This window comes from Eriocheir sinensis, chromosome 18, assembly GCF_024679095.1.
Source record: "Eriocheir sinensis breed Jianghai 21 chromosome 18, ASM2467909v1, whole genome shotgun sequence".
NCBI lineage: Eukaryota > Metazoa > Arthropoda > Malacostraca > Decapoda > Varunidae > Eriocheir > Eriocheir sinensis.
In genome coordinates this window covers 3,946,230-3,967,073 of record NC_066526.1, presented here as the reverse complement: position 1 = coordinate 3,967,073, position 20,844 = coordinate 3,946,230, and the positions used below count along the sequence as shown (strand labels likewise).

General features: G+C 37.3%; 1 protein-coding gene across 24 annotated transcripts in view; it reads right to left on the bottom strand.

The window, feature by feature from the left end:
- The window catches only part of LOC127000227 (potassium voltage-gated channel unc-103-like), a 145,592-nt gene that overhangs the window by 15,099 nt on the left and 109,649 nt on the right, over positions 1–20,844 (bottom strand). For 11 of the 24 annotated variants that reach the window (XM_050863674.1, XM_050863653.1, XM_050863652.1 and 8 more), the window contains 7 exons: positions 17,778–17,864; positions 10,125–10,250; positions 6,551–6,692; positions 5,455–5,569; positions 4,867–5,015; positions 4,368–4,587; positions 982–1,155 (listed from right to left, as the gene is read on the bottom strand). In XM_050863674.1, the coding sequence (XP_050719631.1) occupies positions 982–1,155; positions 4,368–4,587; positions 4,867–5,015; positions 5,455–5,569; positions 6,551–6,692; positions 10,125–10,250; positions 17,778–17,864 (1,013 nt within the window). Of the gene's footprint in view, positions 1–981; positions 1,156–4,367; positions 4,588–4,866; positions 5,016–5,454; positions 5,570–5,847; positions 5,951–6,550; positions 6,693–10,124; positions 10,251–17,777; positions 17,865–20,844 lie in introns of all 24 variants that reach the window. The other 13 variants (XM_050863661.1, XM_050863662.1, XM_050863667.1 and 10 more) reach the window with 7 other exon arrangements.

The following is a 20,844-nucleotide window of genomic DNA, read 5'->3' as shown; positions in this document are numbered from 1 at the left end:
GTTGATGAAATTAATACTTTTGAAACAAATTGAGGTAATGTTTTATTAAATTTCTACCTTTATACTCTCACAATAAGAATCCAAAAATGCTCATTACGTAATTTTTGATATGTAGAAATGTAATTTAAGGTACATACTTTAAATGTACTTTAAATGGAAAAATACATTGTGGCTTCATTAATGATCATAATATTACTCACAAACAAAACTAAACATACAAGAAGAAAAACAAGCAATAAGCAAGACTGAGGCAGGTAAGAGGAAGTGAGAATACAAGTGGCGGGAATACAGGGTAACTTGTGTCAGTGTGAATGTCTTTTTCTGTGACCTTGCTCATAAGTATGTGGAGATCTTTGATCCAATAAATTTACCTGATATCAAGATAATTTGGAGAGGGAGGGCGGGGGTAGCTTTCATCAAACACTGTTCATGTAATATCATTTTACATGTACTGATTTTGTATTTACTGTTTTCCATATATTGAAAGAAGCTCTAATAATAAACAGAAAATTGCTTAAATTTTCAGGTTATAAAAAAGAGCATAAATTTATGACTTAAGACAAAATAATGTGTAAGAAAGTATTGCTAATAGAAATTTAATTAAAGAGCACAACAGATTCAATAATAATGTATATAAATATCTTTGTAATTTGAACTATACTTATCCTTTTTATAATACTCAACTGAGCTCCAAATATCATTCCAATTAAATTTATTGAGTAATTTAGATTGGAGCATATATATAGAGAGATATACATAATATATATAAAATACACTGAATGAGGAGGTGATGTGTGTTATGGTGGATGTCAGAGCAATACTAGACACTGCAACATTGATGGGAGCAAGTAACATGAGCTGGCAGTGTACTGATACGTGCATGAAGTGAGTGCGGGTGTGTGGTGGTGTTGGCAGGGCAGGCAAGGGGATGGGGCAGGTGGAGGGGTCTCTGTGGTTTGGTTTGTGTTGTCAGGAACTCACAGACAACGACTCCATCTCATCCAGCGACTCTAGTCTAGCGATGGGAGCCTCGGTGAGGGATCGGAAGTCGCCCCAGGAATCAGGCTCAGACCCCTTGGAGTCCTCCCGCCGGGGTGCCCAGGGGTCCAGGGCTGAGCCTTGCAGAGGTGAGCGGCACTTACGACGCCACCGGGCCTGCGGCAGCACCACAGCAGCCATGACCCGTGTTAGTCACAGAGACAAATTTGAATCCCACACTGTTATCACCTCATAAGCTCCTGCATTTGAGAGTGAACTGGTGGAGTTCTTACTGACAAGGCTTGGCCTTTTTCTCTGTGAGGCCCAACCATGGTAGCCATGATGGCTCCTACTTTATTGTGAGCCACAGCTGGCAGACATGCTGTTACACTGAACATGTTGAGCAACGAGCATCTACAGTTACATGAAAAGTGTGTAAGTCAGTTATGGCTACCATGCTATATCATGTTACTAAAATTTTGTAAGTATTCCTTTTATATGTATTCCAAGTCAACCATAAGAAACACACTGTAATATGCACAATGTATCACATCCCTAGTTGGTAAGTACATACAAGTAACAATGAGCCACACAACTTTGTTAAAGGTCAACAGTGAAGGAAAGAGTCCATATGAGGTGCCAGGAGCAACAAGGGGCCAAGCATCAGAAGTCTAAATTGACAACAGCACTTAAGTTTTCATGAATTTCATCATGCTATAACTTTTCAATCAATAGTTATTTACTTTATTCAAGGGACAGCTAAGAGCAATGGTCAAGCTGTTTTTATTGATACTGATGACATATATTTTGAGAAAACAAGTTTCATACATACTGTTTTCATTTCCAGGATGCAATTTACTCTGGTTATCATACAGTTTGTATTAAAGCCAAATAAAAGGTTATTATCAGTAATTTGACTGGGTAACAAATGCCAAATGTTTCATTGGACATATAAACAATAATATTCATTGTTAACTGCACATTTTGTTAATAAGCTATATGATGACTATAAAACTTTATATAGTCTAGGAAATATTATTATAAAAGGTACAATGAGCAGAACTTTCTTCACTCATTGTCTTCGGCCTAGTACTAAACCCATTTCCCACCAACCATAGCACAGCTAACTGCAAGACTAGAGAATAATGAGAAGGTATGAGATGGCCTGACACTGAGGAAAGCAGGCGCTTGTCTCCTTTGGTAGTTGGAGGTGTGAAAGGATGCAGGAGCTTGACCATTTCTTACACTGTCAGTGAAAGAGAAAGTAATGTGCCACAGAGACGCTAATACTAAACTTTAAAACAGGTGTGTGTGGCACTTGTCTCCTCGTTGAACTTGGTGCCCCACCTGGGCCTATCTTGTTCTATGATGTTTTCATGTGTATGGTCACAGAGTGGAAAACAAAAAAAGCTAAATATATTAGATGTGAAGAAAAGTGTTTGATTGGATTTTTGGCAATATAGTGTTGGTATCTGCAATTTATCAATGTAATGTGATTCAGCCGAGTCTCATATTACAGTGTGAAAATGATCGACTTGGCTTTTAAATCCCTGGAAATCATCATAATCCTGAAAGTGGTAAAAATCTATTGCCTTAAATAATTATCTGTTGATTCCATGTGATAAGAAGACATATTTACACAACACTGAATTTTGCATTTTCACACAAGGAGCATATCATCTATACAGACAAATTTACCCTACACTCTTACAGACAGCCAACCAACTCACGTACAGTCATGCAGATGACGCAGTTATTCATCAACATAATCAGGAGTAAAAAGTCTGACAAATATGACTGCCAGCATAATTTGGAAAAGGCAAGAATTATTTAGTGTTAGTTATATAAAAATCTTTTCATCTTGAAGCTCAGGTTACCAGGATCAAAGGATATGCATTCCTGAAAGTCCCACGCTTAAGTAAACCTTCCTGGCACGTAAATGTTTGCCGTAAAGCTTAACTGAAGACACAACTGTATATTTTGCATTGTATTTCTTTAAATAATATTTATATACTTTTGTCTTGTGGCTTAGTATACAAACTTATGATCAAAGTTTTATAACTAATGTAGTGGGCACCATGACATTCTATATTCCTCCTTATGCCTTTATAGGATGGGCAAGGTGCTGGATGTTAGATGTCACTACGCTATAACACCCAACAACTCCATGGCTTGGTGGCATTAATGTTATTCTTTAGGCTGTCATAAGATACTTGTAAAAAGTCAGTTTCATCAGTTTCATTGGTGCAGATAAGCTTATATATCTGCAGCACAAGAGGGCCCGGTGTCTCTGTTTCAGTAATGTTGATGAATAAGTGTAACATTTGCCTGATGATGACAATCTGCTTCCTCTACAGTAACATGTATAACTTGTCTTTATCACATGTTCTCCACCTTAAGCAAAGTGAAACTCTAGAGTAATATTAACCCTTTCAATATGGTGACACAGACGTCAGCGTCACAGTATGGAAAGGGTTAAGAGGAAATGGAAGAGGATTAATCCTCTTCTAAACCTCTTAATCCTCTTCCATTTCCTCTTAAGAGGTTTAGAAGAGGATTAAGAGGAAATGGAAGAGGATTAAGAGGTTTAGAAGAGGATTAATCCTCTTCCATTTCCTCTTAACCCTTTCCATACTGTGACGCTGACGTCTGTGTCACCATATTGAAAGGGTTAATACACAAAATAGTAATCCTATCTCACCATTCATTCATTGCATCCTACAGACTGAAGTCTCTTGGTCATTTGTGTTTCTGGCTTGTAAATATTTTTACCAGTCATACTTGTAGTAATTGATGAACATACAAAGAAATTTGTTTATGCCCATTTCATACATACTTTCACTCTCTCACAGTACTGAGAATCAGCTAAATGAACTCCAGTGACTTATGGGTGAACAAATATAGAAGTATTATCAACCAAAAGTTTGGGAAGTTTGATTAGAATATAGATAATCTGCTTTACAGCATTTGTAGTATTTCCCAATGGTTTTCAGTGAACCGTATTATGAATCTGTTTCTACTTTAGTTGTATGTGCATTCCGTGCCTTATCTTTTCCTGCCCTTTCATGACTGTGACACTAATGACCTAATGTGCATATTGAAAAAAATTCTACGGCAGCCTAGGAAAGTCCTCACTCAGTATAGACACCCTAGTGCTCAAATCAGTTAATTGAGTTTTAAAATGTGTTAAAGTGGGATACTATGTGTATCTTACATTTCCTTAAAGAATATAAGAAATAGTATATGACAAACTCACCCTGTCCTTTCCTGAAAACAAAGGGTTAGTAAAATGAGAAGCCCGCTGAAATAAATGCAGATGGTGTTTCCAAAGAGTAAAATAATAAATTAAACATCAATACTATATCAACCATTCTATTGCTAACCTTTACCTGTGTTAAATCTGAAGGCTGAGATTGGCTGCGGGGCGGGGATGGTCTCAAGGAGTCTGAGTCCAGGTCTGGAGTGAGGGGCATGGAGGGGCATTGTCTAGTAACCCCTACGCCTCCCCGACCTGGGCCACTCAAGCCTCCAAGGGCTCCACTTACTTCTCGAAAGTCAAGGCCTTGGTGTGTGGAGCTATCACTTGAATGCCCTAATAAATCCTCCACCCTGGAAATACCGCAATATAAACTTTATTCCAAACTACAATTAATGTGTAGTAACTTAGTGGTGGTGTACATTTTCTGAATTGTTATATGGAAATTTGTCTATCAAAATTACTTTTAAACAAGCAATGACTGGCTATCTTTATTTGAGTCTATCTGGCAGCTCAAAAAATAATACCACCTTAATATGCTTGACAGACTACTGCTAGTGTCCACATGGCTGTGGGCCTCATGGTCATTTTGTGCTCAACTGGCTGTCATAGGAGTCTCATGCACAACTCACTGAGGCCGAGTAATCTCCAGTGAGCGGTAGTGGTGTCTGGAGTGCTTCGGGGTGTCGTCATGCAAGGAGGCTGTTCGTCGGAACACTTTACATTCTCGTCCATTTCCTCCTCGAGAACCGTTACCTCCACCACGACGATTTTCTGGACTCTGCAATTAAAAAGACTAAGGTTATACAGCTTATAAAATGCATTAACCCTCTAAAATAATTTTGTTGCATGGGTTTAAAAATAATTTGTAAACTATAAAGCTGTATTTCTAATAATTAATCAACATGACTAAATTTCAATGACATCTTTGAGGTAGTCAGGAAACCAAGAGAAAGGTGGTGTAAGTACCTATGTATAAATCATTGGATGAATGGGAAAGCAAAACAAAAAGATAAGTTACAGTGAATAAGTGATAGATATTTTACAGAGGGTGTTCAATGAAATTGGTGAGAGAAGAATGAGTGAGGAAAAAGATCAAATGAGGGGTTTGTTAAAAACTATGATTCTCAGAAAAAAAAACTGCAAAGATTCTGGTTAGCAACTGTTCCTATATAGGATTGGACACCAGAACTATAAATACAAAAAAAATAGGAACTTACCTGATCAGAGTCCATCTGGGACGGTGAAACTGATGACTGTTGCTGTTGTTGTTGTAGAATAGAGAGAATGTGAGCAATGTCTGATGTCACACGATTCTCCAAGTGCTGCATTTGCCTGTGGAAGAGTTTTGCCTTACTCTCAGTCACAAGAATATGAGAATGTTTTCTGACTCTTAAGGAAGCTTAGCTCATTGTTTGGAACATTTTATTACCATTCAAGAAGATTTAAATCTATTGAAATTAAAAATTAACATTTTACCCTAACATTCATAAAGGCATGACAGTTTACTTTACTTTATTCATAAAATTAAATTATAAATATTTTACATCACAAAAAAACTGTACCTGAAATTGCTGAAGGATTGACAAACTAGTAATCACCACTGTACTTACCTGCTGAACTGGTCCATTCTAATGAACAAGCGGAGGACATCATTTTTAAAGTCATCATCGTCATCCTCCTCCTCCTCATCCTCAACATTCTCACCTTCCTCTTCTGAACAAACAAACACAAGCATGCTCTCAAATACTATATAAAAAAATAAAACCTAATGGAGAATGCAGATGAAACTCAGGGAGCAATGGCACATTGATAAAGATGATGCAACATTCCATGCTTTAAAAAAAAAAAAAAAAAAAAAAAAAAAAAAAAAAGATAATATAGGTGTTACAGAGGAAGCAATAAATTGCATGCATAACAAAAAGTGCCATGACAGTAGGCAAATGTAAATCCACACCATTTACTGAATTTTCTTGGAAACAAATAAGTTTATTGATGGTTTGCTTTGTATGATTTCCTAGTTTTGAAATACATGAAGGTAAATTAGAGACAAGCTGCATGCTTAAATTAAAATAATGGAACAATTTTTTTTTTTTAAACTGAAATAAAAAATGATTTTGATAGCTGAATTTCACACAACACAGAAAATAACTTATGTGAGCTCAGATAGTCAAATGAAATACATGCTTAACTTTGGTGCAAACACAAAAGAAGTTTCTAAATCACAACATGGTCCAACGAGCACGGCTGGGGGCCGCTTAGAGCACTACATGACAGCAAGGCAGGCACAGCGGGCAGGAAGCGACGAGCCGCTACCTGGTAATGGCATCTAAGCGCAAGTTGACCTCCACAACCTCCCGGGTGTGACTGTGGGCGGCACTGTGTTGACCTTCCACAGGCAAGGTCAAGCTGGAATGGCGGCCAGGGACTCGCCGCTCAGGACTGGCACTACCTGCAACTACCGTGCCATACAGGGTTATGGAAGGTCACCTGGAGACTAACTTTGAGGAGCTACATTTAGGCTGGGGTCAGGTCAAATTCATAAAAAGAAGCATGTTGAATATTATGTATTATCTCTGCTGTGTGTAAAAATGGTATGTTATTTTTCTTTACTACACACAAGATATTTTCTCTATTTGAGGAAATTTCTGATTGACAGTAAAACAACATATTAATAAATAAATACATGATAAAAGAAAAAATGTTAAATAACCAATCAAATATGTAATCAAATAAATTAATATATATATATATATATATATATATATATATATATATATATATATATATATATATATATATATATATATATATATATATATATATATATATAAATAATTTAGTTATATATCTTGGCAGTCACAAAATAAAATTTGCCTGTGCCACTAATGGGCTGGACTATCCAATAGACCCCACAAGAGAGCCTACTGGCACTTAGGGGAACAAATAATAAAATAAATAAATGAAAAAAATTGCAGACACACACACACACACACAGGCAGTTTTTACCTTCTATGATCTGACTGAATTGACAGTGTGAGTGAGTCCCACCTAAATTGGCAAGATATAGTGAGAATTGGTCACAGAACTCAGCTAGAACTCATGTGGGTTTCGTTCACCTTCAACAGGCACCGCTGTAAGTGGTGGCCAGCTGCTGATTCACACACCCTTATCAAGTAAAGAGGAATTTTTAGGAATTGAAAACAGAGACATTAGTGTTACGAGGCCATCACTGAACTGTTCAATGTGAAATGAGATTATCAAAAAAATGAAGGAAGAAAAAGACCTGGGAGTGCTGGTCCAGGATAATTAATCCCTATTGTTAGAGACATCAGCTTTTGACAAACATAGGAGTGGCATTTTACTATACATATACATGATTAATATTTACATACACAGACGCTAATCTTCATCCATGTAGTGAAATGCCACTTTCATGTTTTATATTGCCATTGATCCACCCTATTTCAGAGTGTGTGGCAGGAGTATGGTCATGTAAATAACACTGAGAGAATACAAAAACCAGGAACAAAGATGGTCCCAATCCTGACAGATCTATTATACAAGGCAAGATTAGAAAAGCTAGGGCAGCCATCCTTAACCCCTTGACTGTGAATTTCCTACAAGAAGACATCACCAAGCTACAGGAATGGATCAAAAAGTGGCTGTTGCAATAAAATGAAGAAAAATGTAGTCATGCACCTTGGGAGGGGATATCCTACCCAGCATAACAATACCACATGGGAAATATTCTAGTATCCACCACAGAGGCAGAGCAAGACCTGGGAGTAAATGTTATCAGGCTACCAATGAAAGCCAAATCCGTACCAATCGCAGCGGACGGGTTAAATGGATTATGAGATGTGGCATGATTATAGTGTTCAGGGCAATGACAGGAGGCTACAAAACTGATTATAATCTGTTTGTACAGGACGGGGGAGTAACCAGAGAACAGGACAGCAAATTGAAAAAGACTAAATTCTTGAAAGATTTCAAGAAATACAGGTTTCTCTCTATACATACATTGAACAGCAAAACAGCATGGACAAAGAGGTTGTTTAATAATAATAAATATAAAAACGTGTGTGAATTTAATACTAGGTTTGAGCGACTGATAGAGACGAGACGCCACGAACACAGCTCATTTCTAGGTGAACAACCCCATGAGTATAGCTTGCTTCCTGTATATCACAACTAGGTAAACACACACACACACACACACACACACACACACAGAAAATAAAAATACTAAAGGGTAGAATGAATTTAAACATGAATTTTAATACAAAAATATGAGTCACTGTAATAAAAAAGGATTTTCCATTGCCAACTGCAATAATAAGAGTATCACTGATCCAATACAATATAATTCAATGCAGCTCCTAGCCAGAAAAATGTGTCATCATGTGCTACATGTGTGTTGTTTTAAAGCGCCACAAATTCCTATTCGACTTTCCTCCTATTTCTAACTTGTTAGTGTGCTTGTTTGCCAGTCCTATTTTACTTTTATTGATATCTGACACATAATTACGTACACCTACCCTTTGATATGAGCAACATATTCCCAATTAACCTAAGTAATTCACTTAATATATTTCACAGATGTTTTTCCCTGTAGTACAAACGTATACATCTCTACTGAAGTTTTCTAAAGTTTATCAGGTTTCACACCTTTAGTCATAAAATTAAAGACCCGAGTTTCAGGGTTTTGTTTTGCATGGATGAGGAAAAGTCTTCAATGAGCAATACAAGCTGTATGTGAAGGTGGACCTGGTTAGAATTAAGTTGGGATGACAGTGAGATGGTTATTATGATGAAGCTTCATGAATTCATCAAGAAAACACGACATAGAAGCAGCTAACCAAAAACAGCACTAGCAGACATGAGCATATTAATGAGTTAGAAAAAGCACTGGCAAATAATCTATATAAGTCCAAAAGGTCCCCAAAGGGAAGGAGCTCAGATATAATTACCTTCAGAAGGGAGAAACATTTAAATTCTGATAAATCACTAATATAAGGGTACTAAATAATTTATAAGAGCAAGCAATGGTATGATAGAGAATTCAAGGATTTGAAGCTGCTGAAAAGTATAAATATATGCAAAGACATGATAGAACTTTAATCAAGTATTCAAACACAGTATTTAGTAATTTAAACAATAAAACTAAAACGATGCAAAAGATAAGAAATTTGGTAAATGTTGCTACACCAAGACATAGCTCATCATGTGTAAACTAAACAGAAAAGGGTCCAGATGGAGACAGCATATGAAACCAAGGAGATAACATTACACAACTAGGGAACTTCATGAAGGACTGCTGACTCATTTATTGGGACAACGTTTAGAGACACCTGAGCTGGTAAAGCAAGTGAGGAAGGAAGAGTATCTTTTCCTTCGTCCTTTCTTTCTTGATTGCTTGCTTGTTTGTTTGCTTGCACTGAGCCCACACCTTGTAGTACGAATCAATATTGAAGCACCATTCAATATACAGAGGCCACTGGGGGTTGACAGCAAAAGCAAGGATAGGATTTGGAAGGGAAATGCTACACCAGGAAAGGTTTTGGGAGCAGAATAAAAATGCTGTGCCACAATGGAATTTGGAATACAGGATACAGGGTTTAATGAAGAGGGGGAGCATTAGGCATTTAAGTGGAGTTCTGATAGAGCAGGGATACTGGAAGACAGGAAAAGGATTAGATATTGGAGTGCCAGCACCCCTTGAGTGGGGTGAATTAAAGGGGGGTTGAAAGAAGAGTATTCAGGAACTGGATGACAGGACAGGATGGGCAGGGAGGATAGGAATGTACTAATGGAGTCCTTCGAGACGACTTGACACGAGAAAAGGAGTCACTGAGGGTGGGAGAGGGAGGGGGAATGAAGGACTTACTAGGGGCAGCGTTTGTGAGGAGTGGGGCATCCTCTTTTCCGTGGGGTCCTGGGGAGGAGCATCTGGATGTTGACCTTGATTCTCGCCCTCCAACACCCAACGCTGAGGTCATACTTGAGAAGGCTCCTGAGGAACACAAGACCTCATTGTGGGCGCGAGGGTGAGGGAGCGGGAGAGCAGGTCTGGACACTTGCTCAAAATAAGGGTGTAGGGTTGGCAAAATGTACATGGTAATAAAAAAGGTGCTCTGGATCCTCTTAATTATGGGATGTTTTTACAAGGTTCTTATTTACCAGAAGCTTAGGTCATTTTCAGGTATTTTAAGGGATTTTTATTAATATGCTAAAAAGATTTACATAACTTTCAGTTGCCAGTGCAATTTATATATCTTTCCCATACAATGCAAGCATACTGTTACATTGCAGTGGCAGGTCAGGAGAGTGGTACAGCCAGGTTAGGAAAGAACATGTTCCGAACCGCTGTTGCAAAACAATGTCCAACATTTTACATGAAAAATAATAAATCACAAGATTGTTTTCCCTCATGTGCAGGACCAAAGTACTGCTAGTCTCTAGGATTTTTCAGGGTTGAAGACAGTTTCTTTATAGGTCTTTCTCAAGAGGTTGAGTGTGTACAGAACATGAACATACAACAGTTTTATGTGTTTATATATGAATAACAACTTGTATATGTGTACCTGATAAAAGAATGCTCTTACATACCTAGTACTGCTCAAATGAGCAGCATCCTTGCGCAGTCTTTTTGCATTAATACAACCTACAGCAGCATCTCCCCAGTAATGTCTAATTGGTTGGTTTAATGGCTGGCCTCTACCATGGAACTGAAAGTGCTGTGAAGTGTTGGGGGGAGGGTGTATGTAGCTTTTTAGCTGTGAGCACAGGAGTGAGGCAGGGCTGTGTCCTTACCCCATCACTTTTCAATTTTTGTAAGGACTGGTTATTATGCAGAGTTGTAGACCAAAGTCACTGTGGAGCACCTAGTAGCATTACCAGGGTCACTGACTTTGTATTTCCAGATGATGCAGTTATTCTCATCAAGTTGCTGGAGATTCTGGTAATGACCCTAGAGGCATTGTAGTACAAGGAAGCAAAGCCTGTGAGAATCCAGGTCTCTTGGGCCAAGACCAAGGCACAGGTGTTTGGAGGCACACTGGATGAAACAGTGCAGTCTGTTCATGCATGTGCCAAGAATACAGAGATCTTGAGAAATTCCACACAACATGGTAGCATAGTGTAGAACAACAACGGGTTACATCAAGAAGTCTTCTGGCAGATTGGCTTGGTCTGTGGCGTTATGAACTCACTCAGCATAAGTATATTGTCAAAAGCTGTGCAAAGGAATGAAGATTCTGATCTTCAAGTCACTTGTGTTCCCTGTCTAACTTTACAGCTGTGAGAGATGGACACTAAAGAGTGACTTGAAGAGGTGAATTAATGCCTCTAGCAATACGTATCTTTGGAGAATAATGAGGTGCTGCTGAAATAAATTTGTATCAAAATGACAATTACTCTGTGAAACTGGATCAATGACTATTACCTGCATATTACGTGAATGCCAACACCGCCTATAAAGGCATGTGGCACAATACACTGAAGTAAACTCTCACCAGGTTGCTTCTGTAAGAGACAACTCTGAGTGGAGGAGGCCAAAGGGGCACCACAATGCTCATGAATAAAGCAAGTTGATAAATCCTGCTGGGAGGTACTTGGAATAGGAGAGGTATCGGCATTGACACTTGCTCAAAAGGACTTCTGGGAATGGCACAGTAAGGTGGGCGGGGTAACACAACCCCTGGGAGGAATTCCTCTTGATTGACTGACAGATGCTACTGCTGTATGGTCCAACCTGGGGCAAACCAGAATCACTATCAACTTGTCCTTCTCCTCTCTCACTTTTGTGATCTGTTAATTTCCCATTGAATAATTCAGTGCCAGCCCCTCAGTGCTTTAATCCATTTCCAATATTTTGCATTGATAACTCCCCAAGCCTGGTTACATTCATAAATCTTGTTTAGATCTTTCTGCAGCACTTTACAATTCTATTAAGCTTCAACTCATCTCAAGATCTTTGCATCATCTGCAAACAGGTCTGCAAAAGAGTACATTCCATTCACCATATAGTTTATGCATACCAGGAAAATTATGAGTCAGCATTCAGTGTTGCAGGACTCTGCTTACTACTTGGCTGTAATATTCAGTGCTATATTATTTTCCTCATTTGTTAGTCTTGCATGTAATATTTGTCCACTTCAAGAGGTTTTCTTCAGTTCACCTTTACTGTGTGTGTGCATTTACCTAGTTGTGATATACATGAAGCAGGCTACACTTGTAGAGTCCTGTCTCCAAATCTCAGTTCATCAAGTTTAGGTTTCAATTCAATAAGAGTTTTTGCTCAAACTACCTTCTTTTTAAGATCATTACTGTTTTCAGTGCACCTATAAGGAAAGATATGATTCTTGATATCTCAGGCACCTTGTCTTCCTTAATTTCTTTCTGGGAACTCTTGTATCTGTAGCATCCCATACAAACAGGTCATCCCTGTCAATTGCTTCCATCTTCTTCATTGCCCTGTAGGCTACACTGCAGGCAGATCTCCACTTTCACTCCTCTCTTCTGAAGTAGAGGCAAACCCAATCTTTTCAATCTCATGTCATATTTCGTCTCTCTCAAGCTTGGCACCCCTTTTGTCACTGCTGTCTTGATTCTTTCTATTTTCCTAATGTATTTAATTTTGTGTGGAGAGCACACCTTAGCCGAATCTTCAACACTATCAGCTTCTTCATTATATTGTCATCCATGTAGCAGAACGCCACTCTAATGTAGTTAGGCAATTATGTCTCTTGTAATATTGTCAATGTGTTTCTCTGGGGATAGATTATTTTGGAATATAAAACCTAAATCTTTTTCCTCTTGTGCTTCTTTCGTCACTTCCCATTTTATTATTCCAGTTTGGTTCCCTGATGTGTGTGTGTGTGTGTGTGTGTGTGTGTGTGTGTGTGTGTGTGTTTACCTATTTGTAGTCTACCGGGCCCGAGCTAAGCTGTAATAGTCCCGTCTCCATATCTACATTCATCCAGCCTTTCCTTCATTTGTTGGACACTGTTTGCCTCCACCACCTCTTCCTGCAAGCTGTTCCACGTGTTAACACTTGTATGTGGAAAACTATACTTTTTAAGTCACTAAAACAGGTTCCTTTATTAGTTTCTTCATATGTCCTCTCAGCCCCTGCATTCTTGCAGTTAAGAAGAGATCATATCTATCTACCTCATCAAACTTATTTATCAACTTATACAGAGTGATCAGATCTCCTCTCTCCCTTCTTTGTTCCAGTGTGAAGCTATTTTTTTCCTTTATGAGGTTTGTTTCTCTTTACCTGGCTATACCACTGTCATGTACCTTGGGAAAAGTTTACATGGAATCACCATATAATCAAGATACAATAAGATTTTTTTCTCTCATAATTACATAGTTATAGGTACAAACTACGTGTTCCACAGATAGATATGAATACTCAGTGTAGAATTCCTGTGTGCAGACAGATATACAAGAACAAAAAGCTGGGTGTGGCTGGGAAGGATGTCATATATTTTTTTTATATTGAGAAGAAAAATATATACAATGGGCACTCATGTTCTCCAAGGTTGACTTATCTGATGATGAGTAGCTTTACAGCTTTAATATATAGGTACTAATTGAGTCAGTGAATATTAATTTATGTAATGAAGTTTGTATTTAAAGACAAACTATTCTGAGATTTTCATTTAGGTTTTATATGAACAAAAACAGCCAGGTTAGAGGCTCCTAAAAGCCTTGGAGAGCTTGCAAAATACTTTCATATTATACAAAATATCATGCATTATGTATAGTGAGTTTTGTTGTTCCATGCATCATGCAAGTAATCAGCATAAATGTACATTAATAAAGGCAAAGCCAAAACTTTTAAGTTCTACAAAAATATATCAAAACAATGCACTGTAAAGAAGCCGTGATCAGAAGCATCGTGACTCATTCATTTTTGGCTGACCAACACACACACGTAAGGGCTTGCCTAGACTTTACACGTACTCAATAGCTTCCAGCATTGACAAGATAACGTTTTGCTAAGACTATGACAAGTAAAACTTGAGTGAGCCCTTAAGGATATTGAAGTCAGCTAAATAAGAATGGTAGACTTTCATAGAGAAATGATAATGAAGGGATAGTTGCAGATGACAGTATGATGGAGGGGGTGATGGGTACAGGGGACGGTACTGATTGCTTTTGGGATATTTGGATCTTAAGGAAGGACAATATCTAAACCATTTTCATAAACTGCTAAACCCAGAATGTTGGTGAGATATCTCATCTTTTCTATCTCAATTGTAAAAAAAAGAACTGCATTTAGTATGTAGATGATTTCCACTGACTGCAGAAAAGGTACTTATCAATAATTTCTAACGACTATATATTCAATTTCTCTATACAATTATACAACATTTTATTGCCAAGATTATTTCTGCCAGGATCCAACCCTAAAAGGGTGTACAGCTTGCACACCTTCACTCACTACCAATGCACAGCCACAGTACAGCTTCATTCTGGTATGATATGTCTTTACTTCAGAACAATAACAATAATTATAATAATTGTAATAATAATAATAATAATAATAATAATAATAATAATAATAATAATAATAATAATAATAATAATAATAATAATAATAATAATAATAATAATAATAATAATAATCTGGAAGTGTGTGGAATATACTTAAGGTTCATCTATAAAGAAATGCATTTTCTGGCATAGTTCCTGACCTAGTATGATCAAAACTGAATTTTTTTACTTCAATATGCACTGGATACTTTAGATACAAGAACAGGCATTGTGCTACAAATATTTATCCTCAGAATGAGTCGGTACTGTGGCCAACAAAGGTCCCTCCAGGTTATTCAGAATTACTTAGTCTAGGTCACTTCCAGTCAGAACAGTAAATACAACACTGACCACTAACAAAACAGACCCATTTTCTGCTTGAAAGCTTTCATTGTTCATCTGAAAAATTAAGAAATAATGTTGCTACCCTCCTGGCAGTTTGCAAGTGATACAAAATATCTCATATTTTCATAATACGATTTGCAATTTTGCATACTTTTCTTCCTAATATGCATGTATGTAAGTATATGAGTGTGTGTGTGTGTGTGTGTGTGTGTGTGTGTGTGTGTGTGTATATGTGTATATATATATATATATATATATATATATATATATATATATATATATATATATATATATATATATATATATATATATATATATATATATATATATATATATATATATATATATATATATATATATATATATATATATATATATATATATATATATATATATATATATATATATATATATATATATATATATATATATATATATATATATATATATATATATATATATGAATAGTACAGGTAGGCCCTCATTTTTCTGCTAAGTTTGACACCAGAGTTGAAATGGATTGTTATATGTTTGATACTATTTCTTATTATGTAATTCTACGATATAATCATAGCCATATAACACGAAATGACACATAAATTTACTAAACTGTAATAATGTCTTCCAAACAGTGACCATCTTTATTAGGTACATAAGATGAATCTTCTTTAAGTACTCGTGCTGCAGCTTAGTCAATAAAAAATGAGTGGTACGAAGGAGAGTTCATGTGAGCTTCAACATTGGCTTTGGCCACAAGGAGGAAGCTGTATGGGGGAAAGGCTGCTGTGGTTACAAAGAGATCTCTATAAGAAGGCAATGACCTCATGGTTCCTGAAGGGTGGCTGAAGACGCGGCCAGAGCCAGGGTTTAAAAGACTAGCCACCACAGGGGCTGGTGACACACTAACAGCCTGAACTCTTGCTTGGAGGTTATTGTGAGTCTGAGTGGCAGTACATACAAACAATAAATAGATAAATATTTCTCAAGAAGTCTGGCGAAGAGAGAGGTACATGCCACTGAGTTAGTTATAAATGAAAAGATTTGTCCATCAGAGACAGCACCTGACACTTTAAAATAAAGGAGCAAAGGCAAGGTTGAATTGTAGTGATTATAACATACCTTGTTGTAGCAGAAAAATGGTGGGGTACCTGCACTATATAATTTTTTGTTTTCAATTGTTGATATATATATAATTTACTAAAAGTAAAAACAAAGCATCAATTTTTCCATTTTCAGTAAATGTCCTTAAGATTAACACTTGTCATCATGTATGCAATAGAAACATCAGTGTACTTATGACAATACATTTCAAATCTATTCTCAACCCCCTTTTATTATAACTACTTTATGAATTTCAATTAATACCTTTGACATATCAGGATAAATGCACTGTGATTATTAATACTCTGAAATCAATTATTACCGACAGATAAGAGCAATTAAAGTAAAAAACATGAATTAACTTCTACTGTTGTTAACATTATTAGAATTGAGAGCCCAGTGAAATAAACTAAACCACTGAGTAACATTGTTATCTGATATATACATTCACCATAAACATTGAAACTAAAACGTCTTGAGTTCAATAATGACTAAAGTCTGATAAATGTGTAGAATTTTTCAATATCTTTTAGAATAAAAGTATGAATTACAAATATAATGACAGTATTATGCATACTGACTAAGATATGGATATGACTTTGGTGGCTTGTCTTGTCAAGGACACCAACAAGGCACTAATGAGACTAGACTTACAAAATGAGACTATTTAACACATATATCAATAACTTTCCATTATCCTTTATTTTTCCTAGTATAAAATTTAATGCATGTAGATTTCTCATAAATAATTACACCATGCTGCATCAACATGTTCATGCGTTCATTAAACAAAAAAGATCATCCAGCTTGAGCAAAAATCTTTTAACTTCTCAGATGGAGGAAGATCATGCAGTCAGTCTCCTGGCAAAGTAACTGGATGGCTCATACTCCAGAGATAAAAGTATAACAACATGTATGTCCAGTATACTTTCATACATGACAGAGCTAATTAACCACCATAGAAGCTGGTCAAGAAAACATGTAATACCACACCTGAAAAATTATATTAAAAAAAATATATGTAGAGGTGAGGTGTAAAATTTGTGGTTCATTGTGAATGTGAGGGTGGAATGGAGCAGGGATACTATTAGACAAGTTTCTAAGTGGTACACACAAACATTAAGCTTAGAATAGTTCTAATCTTTTTGCAAGATATCAATTCAAGGAAACATATGTAGACTAAGTGAATGATGTCATTGCACAATGCATAATTGCAAAATCTATTTCCCATTGTTCAAAAAGTGGAACAACACTTATAAGAAGGTTAGAAGACACAAAAAATACTTGTGACAGGGGTGTTAAAAATGTGCGTGTTATCAATGCAAAGAAAAAATAACTACACTGGAAACATTAGTTTCAAAAGTTTGCTTTGTCTAGGGGGACATATATTACAGGGAGAATAAAATAATTTGCAACACACATGAAGTATACTTTCAATGCTAAAGAAAACTCAAAGACTTCAGCACAAACATTACCTTAAGGGGGCACTAGGAGACAAAACTATGAAAATCAAGGGACAGAGTAAATACCTGAGGGACACTGGTCTTACCCGATCTACTTTCCGATCTATGGACCTTACCCTCCACTCTATGCAGGCGGAGGTCAGTAAAGCTACGTTTGAGCTGAGTAAGGACCCCTAGGGACGAAAATACACACAAATTGTTAGTTCTGACTGGCAAACAAGAGACTAATAAATCCTTGCAGGCTGAAGGGAATGGTGGTGTTGGGGTGGGCTCTAGCAGCACCACTAGCTATGTGATGTCAATGAAATGTTTGTATAGGGAAATTTGTTAGTGTAATGACAAAGTGTTTTCTCTATTACATGGGCCAACTCCTTATTGAAAATTATTATCTAGCTTTATATCTAACCTTCTCTTGTATCTACTCCAGCATATTTATCAGTGCAGAGCAGTATTAAATAGAAGACATTATGATATATTTCCAATTCAATTCACACCCATAAAATGTAGGAACTTAAAATTAGAATTATGACAATGTTCTATGTGTGGAGTATTTAAACTTGACCCACATAGAGGTACACCATACCAAACCATGGAAATGAAGGAAATAATAAATCAATAAAATGAATCAAAAAATAAAATAAAATCATATGGGGGAATCATTAAATTTTTGTTGCACCACATTTGACTATAACAGCTTTTGTTTGTCTTTTTCTGTTGGTTATGAAGATGAGTTTTTTTAGCTAGTCCCCTTTCTATGCTGCACTGCTACATGTTCATTCCCTACTTGCAATGTTATCATCTACTCATAGCTTTTTATAACACCTACAACCCTGACAGCCATTCCTGCAGCACATGCAGAGATGGAAACTGGGAAGCCTACGAGCCTCACCGAGAGAGCACAAGACAACAAAATGAACTCATAGATCTGATTTAATTTTAAACATAGTATATGTCACACAAATAGGTATGTATGTTGCAAAGCTAAAATGAAGGGATGTTATCAGAGGACAATTTTTGGAAGGATATTTCTTCCATACAGGTTCTATTAGGAATACAGGTAACTCTCGATTTACGCGAGTTTGGTTTACTCGTGTTTGAAATAACGCAGTGTCCAAAATCCAAATAAATGTTTAATTAACACATTTTTTTCACTTATAAGTGATATTTTATGGAGTGGCCACCAGATGTCTCACGCAACTGGACTCAACACGGCGCCGCTGCCACACAGCTGAGCTCAGTTCTTCCCGCGCGCCACTTGAACAACAATACAGTACCCACGCTGCCACGCTACTCAACAACAACAACACCCTCGCTGCTGTGCCACCACGAGGGGAAGGGCAGCCAGAGGAGGAACCACGAGAGGGAGAGGAGTCAGAGTGATACAGTAGGCAATAAAGGTACAAATCTACCTCTTGTTTGATTTACATTGTTTTTGATTTACGCGACCTCTTCAAGGACACAATACTCGCGTAAATTGAGAGTTACCTATACAACAGAAAAAAATAGGTGTGATCTGATTTTTAAGATAGAATTCAGTCAAAACTAATGACTTACACTAGGCTGTTGTGCCACATTATGGCATTTTATATATCTTTGTATCACCTCTGTAATGAAACAGATGGAATCTAAATATCATCTCAAACACAATCCCATTAAGTAACCAATGATGCAGCTTTTAAGTTTGTTAGAATGTTTGTTTCTTATGAAATTAGTAAAATGTACATTCCACAACTGATCCCTGACAATGGAACTACTCAGAGCACAAGGTTTCCTATTGCTTCTGTCTATCTATTCATATTTTCCTGCTTCTGTGGTCCACCTAATTATTTTCTTCATTAATCTCTTTGGTAAATGTATGGCCTGCTGATGTACACAAACTCTAATGAATTATTTTTATAGTCATCAAATAGTTAGAACTGGACATACAGAAATATTTCAACCATTTTGTGCAAATGTTTTCATCAAAACCACTAATATAAGTAGACTTAAAGACAAGACACAGGCAATGCTTAAATGATGTCTGCAATAAAAAGTTCTTTGCATCACCACAGGTATTGTGTGTTTGAGTGTGTGTGTGTGTGTGTGTGTGTGTGTGTAATTCACCTCTTGGTCTGCTGCGGGTCTCTCTCAAGACAGCCAGCTGTTCCCCTACGGAAGAGCACAGAGCTCATAGTACCGATCTTTGGGTAGGACTGAGACCACTCACACACAACACACCATGACAACGAGGTCACAACTCCTTGCCTTACGTCGCGTACCTACTCAATGCGAACAGGGGCTACATGTGAAAGAAGATAAACCCAACTTATCTTGACCCGGCTGGGGAATCGAACCCCGGTCCTTCTGGTTGTGAGGCAGACGCTCTATCCACTGAGCTACTGGGCCATGTGTGTGTGTGTGTGTGTGTGTGTGTGTACTTCACCACCACCATCACGAGTTGGACTCGCAATCGGCAGCAACAACAATAGCAAGCTCATTATAGTCAATCTCTGGGTACTGCTGGAACCTCCACAAACCACACACCCCATCCCCCCTGCTCAAGGGAGGACAGTAATCACTCCTTGTCAGCAGAAAAATTCCGGCCTTAGTGGGGCTCGGACCTCTGCCTGTCAGGCCTCACGGACTGGCAGTGCAGAGCTTTAACCACTGAGCTACAGAGCGGTGTGTGTGTGTGTGTGTGTGTGTGTGTGTGTGTGTGTGTGTGTGTGTGTGTGTGTGTGTATACAAGAAGTTGGTTGGCAGCACTGGCAGTCCTAAGAGCCCGTTTTACATGTACAAGGGAAAAACCTGTGAATGGGCTGGTCAGATAAAACCAAACACATCATTATGACAAGTAAAGCAGGAATAACTCATAGCCATCTTTGTCATCTTGTATGATAGTGAACACTTAATCATAACATTGTAAGAACAGAGGAGCAGTTTTACTTTTAAATACTCTAAGGGAATAAATAACAAAGAAGGAGGTGGTGGTAATTACAAGGGAAAGAGAAAAATGAAAACTGAAACTGTTAGTGTGTGTGTGTGTGTGTGTAACTCACTCATGGCCTAATCACAATCTGGGCTTGTCATCACCAGCAAGTACCCTCCTGACCAGTTCCTCCAATCTAGTCTCATATGACAGACATGATAGTTCTGGTATCATCTTAGTTGCAG